This window comes from Aotus nancymaae, unplaced genomic scaffold (assembly GCF_030222135.1).
Source record: "Aotus nancymaae isolate 86718 unplaced genomic scaffold, 86718_ANA_hifiasm-v0.15.2.pri h1tg000015l_1, whole genome shotgun sequence".
Lineage (NCBI taxonomy): Eukaryota > Metazoa > Chordata > Mammalia > Primates > Aotidae > Aotus > Aotus nancymaae.
The window spans coordinates 3,511,997-3,531,086 of NW_026988427.1; the positions used below are offsets into that span (position 1 = coordinate 3,511,997).

At 42.7% G+C, this 19,090-nt stretch overlaps 2 protein-coding genes across 4 annotated transcripts in view; one reads left to right on the forward strand and one right to left on the reverse strand.

Annotated features, from left to right (window-relative positions):
* Positions 1-229: 229 nt before the first annotated feature.
* EFCAB9 (EF-hand calcium binding domain 9) lies at positions 230-7,522 on the forward strand. The gene is made up of 4 exons (XM_012461138.2): positions 230-366; positions 4,231-4,379; positions 5,733-5,909; positions 7,278-7,522. Exons 1-4 carry the CDS (start codon positions 231-233, stop codon positions 7,389-7,391), a joined length of 576 nt encoding a protein of 191 aa, XP_012316561.1. The 5' UTR covers position 230; the 3' UTR covers positions 7,392-7,522.
* Positions 7,523-14,730: 7,208 nt separating this feature from the next.
* UBTD2 (ubiquitin domain containing 2) overlaps positions 14,731-19,090 on the reverse strand; it is an 80,670-nt gene continuing 76,310 nt past the window's right edge. For all 3 annotated transcript variants that reach the window (XM_012461139.3, XM_064376558.1, XM_012461140.3), the window contains exon 3: positions 14,731-17,250. In XM_012461139.3, coding sequence (XP_012316562.1) covers positions 16,853-17,250 — 398 coding nt within the window. In that variant the 3' untranslated portion in view covers positions 14,731-16,852. The remainder of the gene's footprint in view (positions 17,251-19,090) is intronic.

Below are 19,090 nucleotides of genomic sequence, written 5' to 3' on the forward strand. Positions count from 1 at the left end.
ATTGTATTTTAGTGACATAAGGATAATCACATTAGCAAGAGATTTCAGACAACAGATATCTATAGCATAGCTGGAAAAATTAAGCCGCAATTTTACTTTTTGACTGTTTCCTCTCACATGTTTACCGTTACTGCTGCCAGGTTTCAGACACTGTCCAACATTCTACTTCTGAGGCAGGATTCTGTATTCTATTTCTGGTTGCCAGAGCCTTCAGTTTACAGAATACTAAGATGAGACTGAAGCAAGGATCGCTTCTGTGGTACCTGTATCTGGACAAATCATACTGCTTACTCTCCGTGAGAAATGTGAAGGCTTTGGTGGAATATTTTCATCTTCTGGATGTTCACGGCAAGAACACCTTGAATGGTCAGTACTTCCAGACATGTCTCCTCTGGGTCCTTGCCTGATTTTTAGCTAATGTGCGGGAAAACTTGCAGAGCCAGAAACTGTTTTGTTAGTAAATTTTTTTTTTTTTTTTGAGACGGAGTCTCGCTCCGTCACCCAAGCTGAAGTGCAGTGGTACAATCTCGGCTCCTTGAAACCTCTGCCTCCTGGGTTCAAGCGATTCTCCTGCCTCAGCCTCCCGAGTAGCTGAGGTTACAGGTAGCTCACACCACGCCCAGATAATTTTTTGTATTTTTAGTAGAGACAGGGTTTCACCATATTGGCCAGTCTGGTCTCGAACGCCTGACTTCAGGTGATCCACGCACCTCAGCCTCCCAAAGTGCTGGGATTATGGGTCTGAGCCACTGTGCCCGGCCTGTTAGTAAATCTTTATCTTCTAGTTGAAGTACAGAGAGAAATTGCCAACTGAGAATTGACACTGGGACGGTTCAGTGGGGAGGAGAAAATTGCAGGCTCTGTGGTGGAATCCTGGCTCCACACCCATTATTCTTTGGTGATGTGGATACCGCATCATCACCCTCTCCAAGTCTCATTTTCCTCATCTAGAGGTGAGGCTTCTCATAATGGAGTCCATCTCATAGTTGGAAAAAAAAAAAGATAATGAGATAATGTATGGCAAATGCTTAGCACAGTGTCTGACACATTGTAAGGACTTAATAAGTGTTGGTTATTATTGTAATTGTTATTCTTGGGAGCTGAGCCCCACTCAGGCATTAACCCTGGAGACCCCTCAGCAAGACTTCTAATCTGTCAAGCGGGAAGTTTCAATCTGATGAGCTGCAGGATCCCTTCTACCTTCTACTTATTGGTACTTGTGAATGACAAAAAAAAAAAAAAAAAAGTCTCGGCACGGTGGCTCACGCCTGTAATCCTAGCACTTTGGGAGGCCAAGATGGGTAGATCATCTGAGGTCAGGAGTTGGAGACCAGCCTGGCCAATATGGTGAAACCTTGTCTCTACTAAAAATATAAAAGTTAGCCTGGCATGGTGGTGGGCGCCTGTAATCCCAGCTACTCGGGAGACTGAGGCAGGAGAATTGCTTGAATCTGGGAGGCGGAGGTTGCAGTGAGCCAAGATAGCACCACTGCACTCCAGCCTTGGTGACAGAGCGAGACTCCATCTTTCTTAAATAAATAAATAAATGACTGTTTTGAAACAGCAGACTCTGGCTCACCCAAATCTCCAAGACCTTAAGTCATTCCCCCACAGGAAGGCAAACATTAAGGCTGTGCCTTCACCCTTCCAGTCCCTCTGTGACCAGAAGACATGAGCATGGCGTTATCTCCTGGGTATTGCATCACCAGGCAGCGAACTGGTTACCAGGGAGCTGAGACTCCTCTCCTCAAGCATCCCAGCGAGACTCGGTGTCGGCTTTGCAGGCAGAGAGCCCTGTGTTTCCATCTTAACCTTTTATTTACAGCCAGGTCCCCTGCAGCTGCTTTATCTAGGGCAGGGTTATTGCGAAGATTTGGCAACGCGCTGTACGTAAATCCCTATTAAAGAGAAAAAAAAGATGTCTGCTTTTTATTGTTTGTTTTTAAAGATTGAACGAACTCCTTAAAATCACAACGGAGAAACCCCTTACTCACAAATAGCATTTCTCTCTCAGAGGTCAGAACAAGTGAATAGATAGGATTTCTTATTTCTATCCAGTCCTGAAAAGAACCTAAAGTGCTTTAATTGGAATTCTATTTGTTCGTGAACTCAACAAGCACAGATGAGATCTGCAGCTTTTTTTTTGTTTTCTTTTTTTTTTTTTTGAGACGGAATCTCACTCTGTCGCCCGGGCTGGAGTGCAGTGGCAGCTTCTTGGCTCATGCAACCTCCACCTCCTGGGTTCAAGCGATTCTCCTGCCTCAGCCTCCCGAGTAGCTGGGATTATAGGCTCCCGCCACCAAGCCAGGCTAACTTTTGTGTTTTTAGTAGAGACGAGGTTTCACCATGTTGGCCAGGCTGGTCTCGAACTCCTGACCTCAGGTGATCTACCCTCCTCGGTCTCCCAAAGTGTTGGGATTACAGGCATGAGCCACCACACCCAGCATTTTTTTTTTTTTTTTTGGTCATTCACAAGTATTAATAAGTAGAAGGGATCCCGTAGCTCATCAGATTCAAACTCTTCCCACTTGACAGATAAGAAGCCTTACTGAGGGGTCTCCAGAGTTAATGCCTGAGTGGGGCTCAGCTCCCAAGAATAATTACAATAATAACAAACACTGGGACTACAGCTGTGCACCACCACACTGGCTAATTTTTGAATTTTTAGTAGAGACAGGGTTTCACTATGTTGGCCAGGCTGGTCTTGAACTCCTGACCTCAAGTGATCTGCCTGCCTTGGGCTCCCAAAGTGCTGGAATTACAGGTGTGAGCCACAGCACCCAGCCTCAAAACAGTCTTTATTAAGTGCCTACTAAGTTACACATGGAAACATTTCTCAAGGAGCAATTACGCAAATATCACTGTGTATATATATGGTGTGTTGTTTCCAGGTGCTCACATCCAGGGAGGTGTAGAGAAGGAACATTAAGGGGATGTCAGAAGCCCCCAAATCATGACACTGTGGCTACGGACTTGCTGTGCTTTTAGCTGGCTTCAGCTGGGACTCCATATTACACACATAGGTTTTACGTATTCAGTGGAGCCATTTCTTATGCAGGAGATAGTTTCTGTAATCAGTGGGCAAAGGGAAACATATGTAGATAAAGATAAAAATCCCTTGTTACTGTGATTTGTGCATACAACTGTAGACAGCCACACAGCACTGTGTAAGTGTATTGCCATGCTTATTTTTTTCACCTTTTATTTATGATTAATGAGTAGAATGGCAGGCAAAAAACTTCTCTGTACTTGGTAAGCAAAAAGATCTTGAAAATGAAAAAAACAAAAAACAACAACAAAAAATCTTCCCAGTTCTTTTTTTTTTTTTTTTTTTTTTCTGAGGAGTCTCACTCTGTCACCAGGCTGGAGTACAGTGGCGCGATCTCGGCTTACTGCAAACTCTGCCTCCGTGGTTCAAGCGATTCTCCTGCCTCAGCCTCCCAAGTAGCTGGGACTACAGGCGCGCGCCACCATGCCCAGCTAATTTATGTATTTTTAGTAGAGACATGGTTTCACTATGTTGGCCAGGCTGGTCTCAAACTCCTCACCTCAAATGATCCAACCACCTCAGCCTCCCATAGTGCTGGGATTACAGGTGTGAGCCACCATGCCCGGCATGTCCCGGTTCTTTAAAGAGTTTTTCAGTATTTTTTCTTCTGAATGTATATGATTAAATATGCATTAACTAATGCACAAAAGACAGAGTTTCACCATGGAAAAAACACCACGGTCAAGCAAATTCACACTTGAACCCCAGCTCTGCTGCTTACTATTTGAGGCACACCTTTGCCGCTCAATACATGGTACTCACACCAGCCGCAGCTACGTCACCTAGGAGCTTGGCGAAATGGGGAATCTCAGGTTTCATGCCAGATTTCTTGACTCAGAATCTGTAGTTTTACAAGATCCCCAAGTGATTGGTATCCCATTACAGTTTGAGAAATGCTGGTATAGACTAATGGACTTGTGTGAGCTGGAGGTAGGAGCCAAGCCCTGTCCATGATCTCATTCTCCACAACTCCAGGTCCAGTGCTATTCCACAAGCTCAAGGGCAATGAAGGTTTGAGGAATTGTAGAAAGCACAGTGGCAAAGCCAGAAACAAAATGTTATCATCATTCTTCCTAGATCAACAAGTTTCCAACATCACTAGCGTTTATGTAGCTCCTAGCTGTTTAGCATTTTGGAACTGTTTCCAACTAACACATCTTCTCACCTGCCCCCCTTAACAGATGTGCTGTTCTATCACTTCCTTCATCATGTGACTGACCTGAAAAAGAGACAGATCAACCTTGTGTTTGACATGCTGGACTGGAGTGCTGTGGGTGAGATTGGCTTTGAGCAGTTCTACGTGCTGGTGTGTATACTGCTGGCTCACCAGGCAAGTATTAGCACGGCTGCTGCCACCCTCTTGCTAAAAGGAGCACTGAATTAGGAATGCATCAGAGGTTTTCTTCCTTTCACTAAAAAGAGGAATTAAAAACGGGTGGTGCAGGCCGGGCACGGTGGCTCACGCCTGTAATCCCAGCACTTTGGGAGGCTGAGGCGGGTGGATCACAAGCTCAGGAGGTCGAGACCATCCTGGCTAACATGGTGAAACCGTCTCTACTAAAAATACAAAAATTAGCTGGGCATGGTGGCGCGCGCCTGTAATCCCAGCTACTTGGGAGGCTGAGGCAGGAGAATCGTTTGAACCCGGGAGGTGGAGGTTGCAGTAAGCCGAGATTGCGCCATTGTACTCTAGCCTGGGTGATAGAGACTCTGTCTCAAAAAAAAAAAAAAAGAATAAAAAAGGGTGGTGGGGAGAACGATGAGCTTTAGTTCCTGAATGGTTCATTTTTCAGCAGCCTCTCCCTGCTGTAGCCCCAGCCTCTTGGCCGCCCTCCCGCCCTCCCACTCCTCATAGAGGACAGATTTGGCCATCGTATCCCTTCTCGGCATTCCTTTCTTCACTCGTTCTAGCTGGCGATTTTCAGGGAATCACCAATGAGCTCAAATGCCTCGCTCCTTCAATGATCTTTTTCTCAGGGAATTTTCTGAAGGTGGAACCTTTTCTTACCGTATATACACTTCCGGTGTGTATTTACCCAGTTCAATTTTTTTTTTTTGAGACTGAGTCTCCCTCTGTCACCCAGGCTGGAGTGCCGTGGCATGATCTCAGCTCACTGCAACCTCCCCCATCCAGGTTCAAGCGATTCTCATGCCTCAGCTTCCCGAGTAGCCGGGACTCCAGGTGCATGCCGCCACACCCGGCTAATTTTTGTATTTTTAATAGCGACGGGGGTTCACCATGTTGTCCAGGTTGGTCTCAAACTCCTTACCTCAAGTGATCTGCCCGCCTTGGCTTCCCAAAGTGCTGGATTATAGGCGTGAGCCACTGCACCCGGCCTCAGTTCCCATTTTTTTGAGCAAAGAAGGTCATCATTTTATCACCCATGCCATGATGTTTCACAAGACTTTCACTGAATGTAAGGAAATGCATTATAGTAACTAGAGTTCTGTCTAGCAGAATTGATTACTACATGTGGCAGATTTCAAGTTCTTTTTGAATGCAGATGCTGAAGTGGGACTTGCTGCATTGACGATAGAACGCTTGCAGCTCTGAGCTTCTGATTTTATCTTTTGCTTTTAGCTCTCTCGGGAAGGGGCTGGTGAAGATATATCTTGATGAAACAAGTTTAGAAAGCAGCATTGACAACACTGTTGCTCATCTTACCTATTTCTCTCGTAATAGAACCATTTGGAAGAACAGTTTATGTATCGTCATTCCCGGACTGTCTTTGACCTGCTTGACCTGAAAGGGGATCTGAGAATTGGTCCAAAAAACTTCGAAATGTACAGATTTCTCTTCAATATTCAAAAACAGGAACTCAAAGATCTCTTCCGTGACTTTGACATTACAGGTGACCATGTATGTACAGATCCAAAATGTGGCATCTGTGTGGCCAGTCTCTTTCCATAAGCAGAGAAAAATGTCCCACTACATATAGGAGAGATGAGTGAGGACGAGGGTGGGAAAAACCTACTCAAATAAGCATACTGCATGGCAGTAAGATCAGAAAAAGTCTTAAGAGACTTATGTGCCCTTGGAGACTAACTAAGTGCTATATCATGGACAGGCGGGGGGCTCATGCCTGTAATCCCAGACTCATGCTTGTAACTCTCAGCTCCTCGGGAGGCTGAGGCAGGAGGATGGCTTGAGCCGAGGAGTTCCAGGCCAGCCTGGGCAACATACTGAGACCCTGTCTCAAAAAAAAAAATTCCTAAGAGAAAGCTATGGTGAAGACGTGAATTCTGCCTATCTAAAGAGGAAATCCACATTAGGGAAGCAAGTGGCAACTAAGGTTGAAAATGATGATCACACTGTGAACAACTTTAGATGCCAACCTGAAGCCTCTGGACTTGACATGGTAATGGTTGGTGCAAATTGAAAATAATGGCAAAAGCCTCAATTACTTTTGCACCAAACTAATGGAAGAAAGTGCCAGGAATCATGGCTCATGACTGTAATCCCAGCACTTTGGGAGGCTGAGGTGGGCAGATCACTTGAGGCCAGGAGTTCTCGATCAGCCTGGCCAACATGGTGAAACCTTGTCTCTACTAAAAATACAGGAATTAGCCAGGATTGGTGGCACACGCTTGCAATTCCAGTTATTCGGGAGGCTAAGACGGGAGAATCACTTGAACCTGGGAGGCAGAGGTTGCAGTGAGCTGAGATCGCGCCACTGCACTCCAGCCTGGGTGACTGAGTGAGACCTTGTCTCAAAAAAAAAAAAAAAAAGCCGGGCACGGTGGCTCACGCCTGTAATCCCAGCACTTTGGGAGGCCGAGGCGGGTGGATCACGAGGTCAAGAGATCGAGACCATCCTGGTCAACATGGTGAAACCCCGTCTCTACTAAAAATACAAAAAATTAGCTGGGCACGGTGGTGCGTGCCTGTAATCCCAGCTACTCAGAAGGCTGAGGCAGGAGAATTGCCTGAACCCAGGAGGCGGAGGTTGCGGTGAGCCGAGATCGTGCCATTGCACTCCAGCCTGGGTAACAAGAGCGAAACTCTGTCTCAAAAAAGAAAAAAATGATCCTTGTTTCTTTAGCATCTACAATAGACTCTCTATTCCTGGGTACTGGACTACAATCAGACTATAATTATGTCCTAATTACTGAGTGTCTTTAATTTTCCAAGTTTTTAAAACAGAAATGAGTACAATCCTGCTATCATCTGAAACAAACTATCAAGTGTTTCCTGAAATAACTTTTCTTTCTTCCCCCCTAACAAAAGCGTCTTAATTACCAGGAATTTAAGCTGTATACAATCGTCCGCATTAACAAATTACAGAAGAGGCAGAAAAAAACAGAGGAGAATGCAGAGAGAGAGAGAAGTCTCTGCTCATAAAGAAAATGTCGCATCAAGTAAATGCAAGCTGAAAGAGTCTCTTGGGAAAAAATGGGATCTGAAAGTAGAGAACATGAACATTGCTGAAGACTGTTAACATGTCTAAAAATAAATTCAGAGCATCAAAGTAGGTATCTTTATGGCTTTTTTTTTTTTGAGAGTCTCGCTCTATCGCCCAGGCTGTAGTGCCGTAGTGTGGTCTGGACTCACTGCAACCTCTGCCTCCTGGGTTCAAGTGATCCTCATGTCTCAGCCTCCTGAGTAGCTGGGATTACCCCCATGCCCAGCTAATTTTTTGAATTTTTAGTTAAGACAGGGTTTCATCATGTTGCCCAGGCTGGTCTCAAACTCCTGACCTCGTTATCCACCCACCTCAGCCTCCCAAAGTGCTGGGATTACAGGTGTGAGCACTGTATCCAGCCAGGTTCTGCATTTTAATAACCTCTTGACCTTACACAGAACTTACAATAATGTAATATGGAATAACCACTTTCTTTTTGTTGACATGTCCCAATTCTGCTGCTGCTTTTCAGATCAACCCTTACCAATAGCTTCCTCTGTACCCTACTAATTGCTAACATGACATACTGGAGTCAGGCAATTGAAAGAAGGTACAGTTTTCCTGATACTGGTCACTAGTGATCCAAAAGTCTCAGAATCCTTTTCTTTTTTGAGATGGAGTTTTTGCTCTTTTTACCAAGGCTGGACTGCAATGGCGCGATCTCAGCTCACCACAACCTCCGCCTCCCAGGTTCAAGCGATTCTCTCGCCTCAGCCTCCCGAGTAGCTGGGGTTATAGCCATGTGCCACCACGCCCAGCTAATTTTGTATTTTTAGTAGAGACAGGGTTTCTCCACGTCGGTCAGTCTGGTCTTGAACTCCCGATTTCAGGTGATCCACCCGCCTCAGCCTTCCAAAGTGCTGGGATTACAGGCATGAGCCACCGTGCCCGGCTCAGAGGTCTCAGTGTCCTTTCTAGTCTCCTGCTTCTTAGGCTAAGGCCACCTATGTGCCAGAGATTTCAAACTAGCCAATGGTGAAGTGCTCCAACCACAGGAATTGTCATTTAAGGATATGGAGGCTATGTTCTTCCTAGAACCTGAATTATTCTGAGTTAGGCACTTAAACAAGTGTACCAAATCTACTAGGGTAAAATAATAATAATTATTATTGTTTGAGACCGAGTCTCACTCTGTCACCAAGGCTGGAATGCAGTGGCACAATCTCGGCTCACTGCAACCTCTGCCTCCCAGGTTCAAGCGATCCTCCCTGCCTCAGCCACCTGATAGTTGGGACTATAGGCATGTGCCACCATGCTGGGCTAATTTTTGTATTTTTAGTAGAGACAGGGTTTCACCATATTGACCAGGCTGGTCTCAAACTCCTGACCTCGTGATCTACCCACGTTGGCCTCCTAAAGTGCTGGGATTACAGACGTGAGCCACCAAGCCCAGCTGGGTAAAATAATTATCACATGCCCTTGCATAATTTTAATTTTTTTATGCGTTGAATAATTTAAAGATTTTTTTGACATGGGACTTACGAATCCTTTCTACCCAATTGTACTGTAATGTTACTGATGACAGCTGCCATATATTATGTGCTTGCTATGGGTTAGGTAGTTTTTTTTTTTTTTTTTTTTGAGATCGAGTTTTGCTCTTGTTGCCCAGGCTGGAGTGAAATGGCATGATCTTGGCTCACTGCAACCTCTGCCTCCCACGTTCAAGTGATTATCCTGCCTCAGCCTCCTGAGTAGCTGGGATTACAGGCTTGCGCCACCTCGCCTGGCTAATTTTGTATTCTTAGTAGAGACAGGGTTTCTCCATGTTGGTCAGGCTAGTCTTGAACTCCCAACCTCAGGCGATCCTCCCGCCTTGGCCTCTCAAAGTGATGGGATTACAGGGGTGAGCCACCACGCCTGGCCAGGTTAGGTAGTTCTTCAGATGTATGACTTTATCCTTATGGCCCTATGAATTAGGTGTTACTCTCCTAAATGTACAAATGAGAAAATTGAGACCAAGAAAAATTAAGAACCTTACTCAAGCCAGGTGTGGTGGCTCATGCCTGTAATCCCAGCACTTTGGGAGGCCGAGGTGGGTGGATCACAAGGTCAGGTGTTTCGAGACCAGCCTGACCAACATAGTGAAACCCATCTCTACCAAAAATGCAAAAAAAGAAATTAGCCAGGCGTAGTGGTGCACGCCTCTAATACCAGCTACTCAGGAGGCTGAGTCAGGAGAATCGCTTGAACTTGGGAGGCGAAGGTTGTTGCAGTGAGCCGAGATTGCGCCACTGCATCCAGCCTGGGTGACAGATTGCGCCACTGCATCCAGCCTGGGTGACAGAGTGAGACTCTGTCTCAAAAAAAAAAAAAAAAGAGCCTTACTCACTTACTCAAGAACATATAGCTCACAAGAGGGAGGACCGGGATTCAAATTCAAGGTCAATTAGGTGCCTGTGCTTAGAGCCAGTATCTGAGTAGCTCATTGTAGTTTCAGTAGATTCTCTTCAAGTTTTAAGCTGGGATTTCATTGGCTCAGAAATCTATTTTGTGTAATATTATTAATCACCATGTCTCCCTCTATCATAAATTTCTCAGGAAAGAAATTAAATATGCTCAAAAAAGAAAAAGAAAAAGAAATACAGCTAGAAACCAAGGATTTCTTAAGGATACATTACATAACTGGCCTGAAGAAATTTCATGAGTTCCAGAGTAATATCAAAAATAAAATTTAATTACACTTTGTCAATGTGCAAGACAAGAATACTGCTTATCAGCCCGGGCGAGGTGGCTCACACCTGTAATCTTAGCACTTTGGGAGGCCGAGGTGGGTGGATCACCTGAAGTCAGGAGTTCAAGACCAGCCTGGCCATCATGGTAAACCCCATCTTTAAAAAAAAAAGAATACTGTTTATCTAAGACTGTCATTCATAAGTTAAACTTGTAAATAACAGCTAATAATTGCTATCTCTATATTTAATAGAGATGGGATTTTGATTTCATGCTTCTAAGTGTGGCTAATGTATTTAGCAGCCAAAACTTCTCTTCCCCACAATGGTACCAGAAAAACAAATCCAACTCGACATACTTGACCTTTGACCTAGGGATCATGGTATCTATCTCATGGAATTGTGTAAAACGAAAAGATGCAAGGCATCTCACAACAGTGCTCTTCCTTTCCTTTGATTTGGTGAAGAGTTTGCAATTACTCTCCAAGGAGAAACGCCCTCTGGCAAGCAAGTATGGACACTACTACACCTACCCACTGGACTGAAAGATGAGCACTATCTGGTCAGAAAATGGCAGCTAGAGATTAGCCATAGCTCCGAAGTGCACCACTAGGCTCATCTTGCATATAAGTTTCTGCCTCTTGTGGCAGCCTCGATGGTTTTTGCCACCAGACAGCCTCGGGATCTAGGGGTGGTTCTGGGGGAAGAAATTACAGCGAAGTCTCAAGACCTCTCTCCTGTCTTCCAGAGGGGTCCTGAAATATATAAAGGGTAACCATGGCCGGATGTAGTGGCTCACACCTGTAATCCCACCACTTTGGGAGGCTAAGGTGGGTGGATCACTTGAGCTCAGGAGTTCAAGGCTAGCCTGGGCAACATGGTGAGACCCTGTCTCTATTAAAGACAGAACAAAACAAAAGCGTAACCATGGATACAAATTTTTTTCAGACATGGTCTCTAAAGCAATGAAAATACTATACCCTTTATTGTTTCTGAATAGGGGCAGGGAGGAAAGATGGCCAAAGATAATAGGTACATTTAGGTACTGATTTAGGCTAATTTAAAACCCCATCAGATGACTAAAGTTTCAGGAATGAGCATTTTATAAAAGTTTTCCCCTCCACTCTGGAAACCATTAGGGTGGCTAAATAACCAACTATCAGATTTTTTTTTTTTTTTTTTTTGAGATGGAGTTTCACTTGTCACCCAGGCTGGAGTGCAACGGTGCGATCTCGGCTCACTGCAACCTCTGCCTCTCGGGTTCAAGCGATTCTCCTGTCTCAGCTTCTTCTTGAGTAGCTGGGATTACAGGCACCTGCCACAATGACCAGATAAATTTTGGCATTTTTAGTAGAGATGGGGTTTCACAACGTTAGCCAGGTTGGTCTCGAACTCCTGACCTCAGGTGATGCATCCTCCAAGAAAGTGCTGGGATTACAGGCGTAAGCCACTGTGCCTGGCCAGATTTTTCTTTTTTTTTGAGATGGAGTTTTGCTCTTGTTGCCCAGGCTGGAGTGCAGTGGCGTGATCTCAGCTCACTGCACCTCTACCTCCCAGTTCAAGCCATTCCTCCCGCCTCAGCCTCCCGAGTAGCTGGGATTATAGGTGCCCTCCACTACATCTAGCTAATTTTTGTATTTTTAGTAGAGATGCGGTTTTCCTATGTTGGCCATACTAGTCTTGAACTCCTGACCTCAGGTGATCTGCCCACCTCGGCCTCCCAAAGTGCTGGGACTACAGGCGTGAGCCACGGTGCCTGGCCCAACTATCAGATTTTTAAAACGTTCTTCCTTTTAAGAGCATCTTCCTAAACTGGATGCTTCTAGTGTGGTATCAGGAAACTGAGCATCTCTCTGAAGGGCCCACACTGAAACTTAGTGTCAAAACAAAAATTCAGATGCATCACTTAAGTGATATTCTTTTGGGACTTAGTAGTACAATTTATAAATCAATCTACTAATGTCCACTTTAGGACTTTTTTCACAATTACAATTTATGACAAAAAATTTTAAATGTGTTTGTAGGTATGTGTGTAGATGCTTCAGCTTAAGTTTCACTATTTCCACAGTGAATTAACCCATCGGATTATGCTTTTAAGGGTAGAGTTTACTAGACAGTGTACATTTAGGCATGTTTTTGAATGGTACCAACACTCTGTATTATTACTATTCATAGTTGCATTAAAACTTTTGGTCAACCAAGTGTTTTCAGGTGGCCTGAGCCCTGGGGAGAGAGCAGCACCTGCAGAGGTAGAGGAATGCAGGCCTGACAGGAGGGAGTACTTACCAGGCTACAGTTTCAGCCTAGGCCCAGACTGGCTTCTCCACAATCTATATCCACTACAAAGAAGGAAGACATTTGGAGGAAGCTAACTATAAATAAAGTGAGATCATTTATTAAGCTGCTTTTAATGGCAATGGCAAAAACTCCAATTACCTTTGCACCAACCCAGTATCTTCCACCAGTCCTTAGAGTTCATGTCGTACCATCATCTTAAGCCTCATGCCAAAGACAACGATTAGAAAAAGCCAAATGAACTGTGCTGACATCTGCTGAGTAGGACTGTTACCCACCCACCTGAGCAGCCTATAGAACCAGAAGGATCAGACGCATCGCAAGAGACCCAAACAGAAATCACAGAAGATTGGCTATAGCAAGGGAGATTATCAGCTTCATTCTTTCCTCTCCGTAAGTGAAAACACTCAATCACAGTATTGGAGAGTTGGAGGTAGACACAATGCATATCTGCTAATTTGTCCAATTAATAAGTATTAAAAAAACTATAGTGTCTTAAAAACTTGTCATAAAATAAGGATTTTTTTTTCACATTAATGAGGAAAAGATATGTCATTCAATAAGTAATGTTAGGAAAAGTGGGGTAGCTATTCAGAAAAATAAATCTGAAGTGCTACCCTACTTCTTTCAGCAAAATAAACTCCACATAACAATGAAACCAAAAAGGAAACACATAAGAGAAACATTTTTGTGATCTCAGATTGGGGAAGACCTTTTGAGGTTAAGAAGAAAACCCAGAAGCCGTAGAGTAAGAGATTGACAGATCTGACCATGAAAAACTTAAAATTCGCACATGGTAAATTCCACAAAAACAAAAGAAATGACAACACATGATAGAAAAGAACTAATTTCCTTAATACAGAACAGGTACGTACAAGTCTTGAGAGTAAAGACCAAAAAGTAATAGGAATATGGGCAAACAGAAAATTCACAGAAAAAAAAAGGCCTTAAAATATAGTATAATGTTAAACTTCACTCATAAGGAAAATACAGGGCAAAAACCAGAAGACAAAGTTTTTACCTATCAGACTGTCAAAGATCAGAAAGGTGGTCAGGGTGTAGGGAAATAAAAGCAGTCATATTGCTGTAGTATAAGGATTAATTGGTAAAATCACTTTGGAGGACAAGTCACATAAATCTATAGATTGCAATTCCTACATCTATGTATACAGACACAAAGTTTCCTATATATAAAAGGAAACTCATCCCAGCATGGTTTGCAGTAGCAAAAGACTAGAAACAGCAAAGCCGACCAGAACAGAGACTGATGTAACTGTGGCATGCCCAGACAACAGAGGGCCACTGCACCTATGAAGACCTAGAACCGCATATGCAGACCTAGATTGATGTATGCGGAATCATCTCTGGGATTTACCATTTTAGAAAAAAAATAGTATATATATTTGTGGAAAAAAATGAGGTGGAGTGAATACAGTCATATACACTAGAAGAGTGGTTCTCAGAGTGCACCTCCCAGATCAGCAGAAGCAGCATGACCCAGGAACTTTTAAGCATGCAAATGATAGGGCAACACCCAGACCTAATGACTCAGAACATCTGAGGGAAGGGTCTAACAATCTGTTTTAATAAGCTTCCAGGTGATTCTGATGCATGCTCAAGTTTAAAGATACCCAGAAAATGGTCAAAGTTGTTACCTCTGGGGAGGAGAAACAGGAGAAGAACGACGGGAGTGAAAGACTCTTTTCACCTTGGTATGTTTGGATTCTTTTTCCATGGGTATGTATCACCTACTTCATAAAGTTATGAAGTATCACCTACTTTACATAAAATTTTCCGGGTTGGAGGGCAACGGCACGATTATGGCTCACTGCAGCCTTGACACCCCAGCTCAAGTGATCCTCCAAACTCAGCCTAAGTAGCTGGGACTTCAGGGGTGTGCCATCATGCCTGGCCAATTTTTAAATTTTTGGTAGAGATAGGGTCTCCCCTACATTGCCCAGGCTGGCTCTTGAACCAAGGGATCCTCCCATCTTGGCCTCCTAAAGTGCTGGAATTACAGACATGAGTCACAGCACCCAGCCAGCATGATTCTTAAAAAAAGAAAACAAAAAACAAAAGCAAAAACAACCTATTTTAGACCAAGATTTCAATGCAGATGAAGCACATTTATAAATGACCATGTTTGACTTGGCATAGCACAGCCTAAGTTTGGTGATAATAAACCTGTTGTTTATTTAGCTGAGGTTTTTTTAAAAAAGGAAAACCTTCACACTTCTCACTCAGAACGAGGCAATTACCCTTATATAGAGAGTATAAACAATTAAAAACCAATAATAAAGGCAAAGACAAAGAGAAAAATTGAAACTTTTTTTTAAAAAGCACATAAACCCTACATACTAAAATTATACACATCAAGTACTGGTCCAATCTTATATCAATCTATTTACAATTAAACAGCACCATGGTTTTCCCACCTAGGTTAGTTAAACATGCCCAGAGAATTGTTATTCAAAGTATATGTTCCTTTAAAATAAAATACACTTAAAGAGAGCTCAAATCCTCAACAAAAAAAGACCTTTTACCAATCGACATCATAGATGTTGACGACATCACCAATTTTCCTTAAGAACAAATAGTTTTAAAAACGTTTTCTTTTCCAGTTGACAAACTTTTGAGAAGTGCTGCTATTTGATGTGGCACACAAATGAATAAAAACTTTGATGACAGGAGCAATATACTGAAATACCCTAATATCTCCACCTCTAAACATAAAAAAGTTCTCCTTTGGGATTAATGCTGTGGTCTTCACTTGAATTTAGATTCAATCATCAGCAAATTTAAATTAGATATAGCCACAATCTTTAAAGTAATTGCATAAAAACAGGGTAGTAGTTAAAGCTCTCAGAAACATGATAACTTACAATTACAGATATATTTAATCAGGCTATAGGAAATGTAATACCATTTAAATGTTACATTTAAACTAATTAGCATTTTCATTTTTGTCATTAAAATTAATAATGCACTTCACATCCAAACAGGTGTGGATTTCCAACTGAGAACAGCGTTAAGTGCCTTCTTGTCTGTACTTTTTCATCTCGCGGATTCTCAGGGGTACAGCGGTCACACGTTAGCCCCCTTCTCACTTATAAAAACAACTTTTAAAAGGCTCCAAATTAAACTTAATTCTTGGCAGCTTTACTCCAGTCATAGTATAGAAGAATCAGATTATCTCACTGGATTTTTCAGTCCCCTAATCCTAACTTCCAAAAGGGTCTTAATTTACCTCTTTGCTACAAAAGATGAGGGAGGAAAACTGTCATCTACCATGACTAGAGGTAACAGAGAACTGGAAAGCACTAAGGTATAAAGCAATGTTCCATTATTTGGTCTCACTGCTAATGTTTATGTGACACCAGTAAACCGTTCACACTTACAAATTTTAAGTTGAAATTTCCTCTAAAAGATTGAAAATAGGCACAGTTCTCCCAGGCACAGATAGAATACGTGTTCCTTACACTCCTCCCTGCAAAGTGGAGGAGACCAATGACTTTATTAACTTGTAGTGGGAACAGCTTACTTGATTCTGGTGTTTCCTGGCCCAGGAACCATGCATTTGGGGGTTATAGTTTGCTATGAAAAGTTCCAAGCAGGATAGATAGATCAATAAAGGTACAATATAGTAGTGACCTTCTAAGCCTGGACATAAAAACAGCTTCATTATATAGACCTTTCAAAATACTTATGCAGCAAGATGACAGTGACTTTTCAACCGAGTATCTGTTGAAAATCGGAGACCTGACTGTATTGACTAAATTATTGCCTAGTGTTCCAGAAGGGTGCCTGCCACTAATGTGCTAGAAGGCACCAGAATTTAGTGTGAATGTAAATAAGGAGCTCAACACGTGGGGATGAGGAAAGCAACGCTAAAGCACAATTTGCCAGTCTCTACTCATTTATGGCTAAATATTAATCGAGCTAAGAATAAAAAAAACCGAAGAGAAGCAACCTCAAATACTGCTCTTTTCAGTTTCCATTAGAAAAAAAAAAGCTTAAGTTTTATATCTATTATTTATGGTTTCTGGAAATTACATAATTTGATATATTTTTCTAAAAAAATTATGTATTCAAAAAGGTGCTTGGTGCTGTCCTTCATGGATGCAACGTTTCATTTACAGTCCAAGTAATTTAAATACAGCCATTACATAGTTGTTGTTTTAAAATAAATGGTTATCTATTTCTTAACTGCCTTTCAAATTAGAAATTGTAATTACACGAGTCTCAAAGCCTGGCTCTTTGTGTTTTATTATTTTTGTTGGTCTCCATCACAGATGGAATTTTTCACTGGTAATTCCTCAGAACTAAATCCATTCATAGGGAATTTAGAGCAGTGAAATAAGTTTCACGCCATAGAGTAGGACATGACAACAATAAAAGGGAGCAGAGGGATGTGGGAGCCAGCCGACAGGCGCAGGTCAGTTCTCCACCGGTGTTGGGTTTTGCACAGGTTGGCTCACTATCACCTGTACAACGTAGTCCTTTGGGATCTTCAGCTCTTCGAACTTCATTTTGTCGGTGAGAGGTCTGCCAGAAAAGAACCACCGCTGACTACCTGGTTCCACTCCCTCTGCTGCATGCAACCGTCTCTTCATGTAGAATACCGTGTCTGTGCTGCGAACCACAAGTTTGAGGTCTTTGCCTGTGGAAAGGCGCAAACGAAGCTGACATTCATATCCAGAATTGGGTGGTGGCTCAGGAATATCCAGAGTCTCTATGTCACTCTTTTCCTCTATCATGTTGATTGGCGGTGCCAAGCAATAGACTGGAAGCTGGTATCTGTTCCCCAGTTCATCGTAGCACTCTGTAAGTGCACCTTCAGAAAGAGAAGATATGAATAAGAACTTAATCCTAAATGAATGCATTTTAGTTTACACCTTGAAAAATGATTAAGCTTCTCTTGCTAGCATGGCACTGTAAAGAAAAAAAACATAAACCAATGTCAATCACTGTCAGCTGATCAATGATTATCAAATCCCATACCCAATTATTTATTTCATTTTATATTAACCAGAATGCTAGATCCTTATCACTACACTTTTCTAAGTCATTTCATATCCATGTCACAATTTCATTAAAACGGAAGTGAAAGGACATACAACTCAAACGTACTACTAATATTATTAATGCTTACATAAAACTTAGGGGAAATTTAAATTACATTAGGATATCTTTTTACAGAACTGAATCCACTACCTTAAACAAGCAAGCAAAAAAAAAAAAAAAAAAAAAGATTCCTAAGCTCAACTCACCACAAGTGTTCCAGAGCAGTTTTCTTTTTTCTTTTTTTAATTGAGATGGTGTCTCACTCTGTTGCCCAGACTGGAGTGCAATGGCATGATCTTGGTTCACTGTAACCTCTGCCTCCTGGGTTCCAGTGATTCTCCTGCCTCAGCCTTCCAAGTAGCTGTGCTGGGATTACAGGTGCCACTACCATACTCGGCTAATTTTTTCTATTTTTAGTACAGATGGGGTTTTGTCATGTTGGCCAGGCTAGTCTCGAACTCCTGACCTCAGGTGATCCACCCACATTGGCCTGCCAAAGTGCTAGGATTACAGACATGAGCCATTCCACCTGGCCCTAAAGCAGTGTTTTTAGTGCCTGGACTTCCTTTTTTCTTTTTAAGACAGAGTCTCACTCTGTTGCCCAGGCTGGAGTGCAGGAACAGGATCTCGGTTCACTGCAACCTACATTTCCCAAGTTCAAGCAATTCTCCTGCCTCAGCCTCCTAAGTAGCTGGGACTACAGGCGCACACCACCATGCCTGGCCAATTTTTGTATTTTTAGTAGAGATAGGATCTCATCGTATTGGCTAGGCTGGTCTTGAACTCCGGATCTCAAACAATCCACCTGCCTTGGCCTCCCAAAGTGCTGAGATTATAGGCATAAGCCACCACGCTCAGCCCATTGCCTGGACTTCCTAAACTGAAGCACTTGGCAAGTAGTCCTTAGTCCAAAAAGATCACAAATTAGAGATGACAGCCTTAGCAGCTGCCACAGATTCATTGCTTATCTCTGAGTCTCATTAGCAAAATTACCAGAGAAATAACTGAGGTGTCTTATTTAACCCCAATTAGTCAATCTAGTACAGAGAAGCTATGGATTAAAAAGGAAACACAAAAGGGCTATGACACAATGTAGCTCAGAGAAGGGAAAAAGTACTCATGGTTTTTAAAAAATGTATTAATGGCTAATTTCCTTACAAATTATAATTTAAAAATCAAAAACAATATTTTAGAGTTAAGGTCTTGCTATGTTGCCCAGTCTGGTCTCAAAACTCCTGGGCTCAAGCAATCTTCCTGCCTCTGCCTTCTGAGTAGCTGAAACTAGGTGTGTAAACTGCATTATAATTACCAGGACTTCTTTTGGGGGAACTTGAAAGCATAACTTTTTTTTTTTTTTTTTTTCAGACAGTTTTGCTCTTGTTGTCCAGGATGGAGTGCAATGTCACTATCTCGGCTCACCACAACCTCCGCCTCCCGGGTTCAAACGATATTCCTGCATCAGCCTCCGGAGGAGCGGAATCACAGGCATATGCCACCATGCCCGGCTAATTTTCTATTTTTAGTAGAGATAGGGTTTCTCCATGTTGGTAAGGCTGGTCTCGAACTCCTGATCTCAGGTGATCTGCCCACCTCAGTCTCCCAAAGTGCTG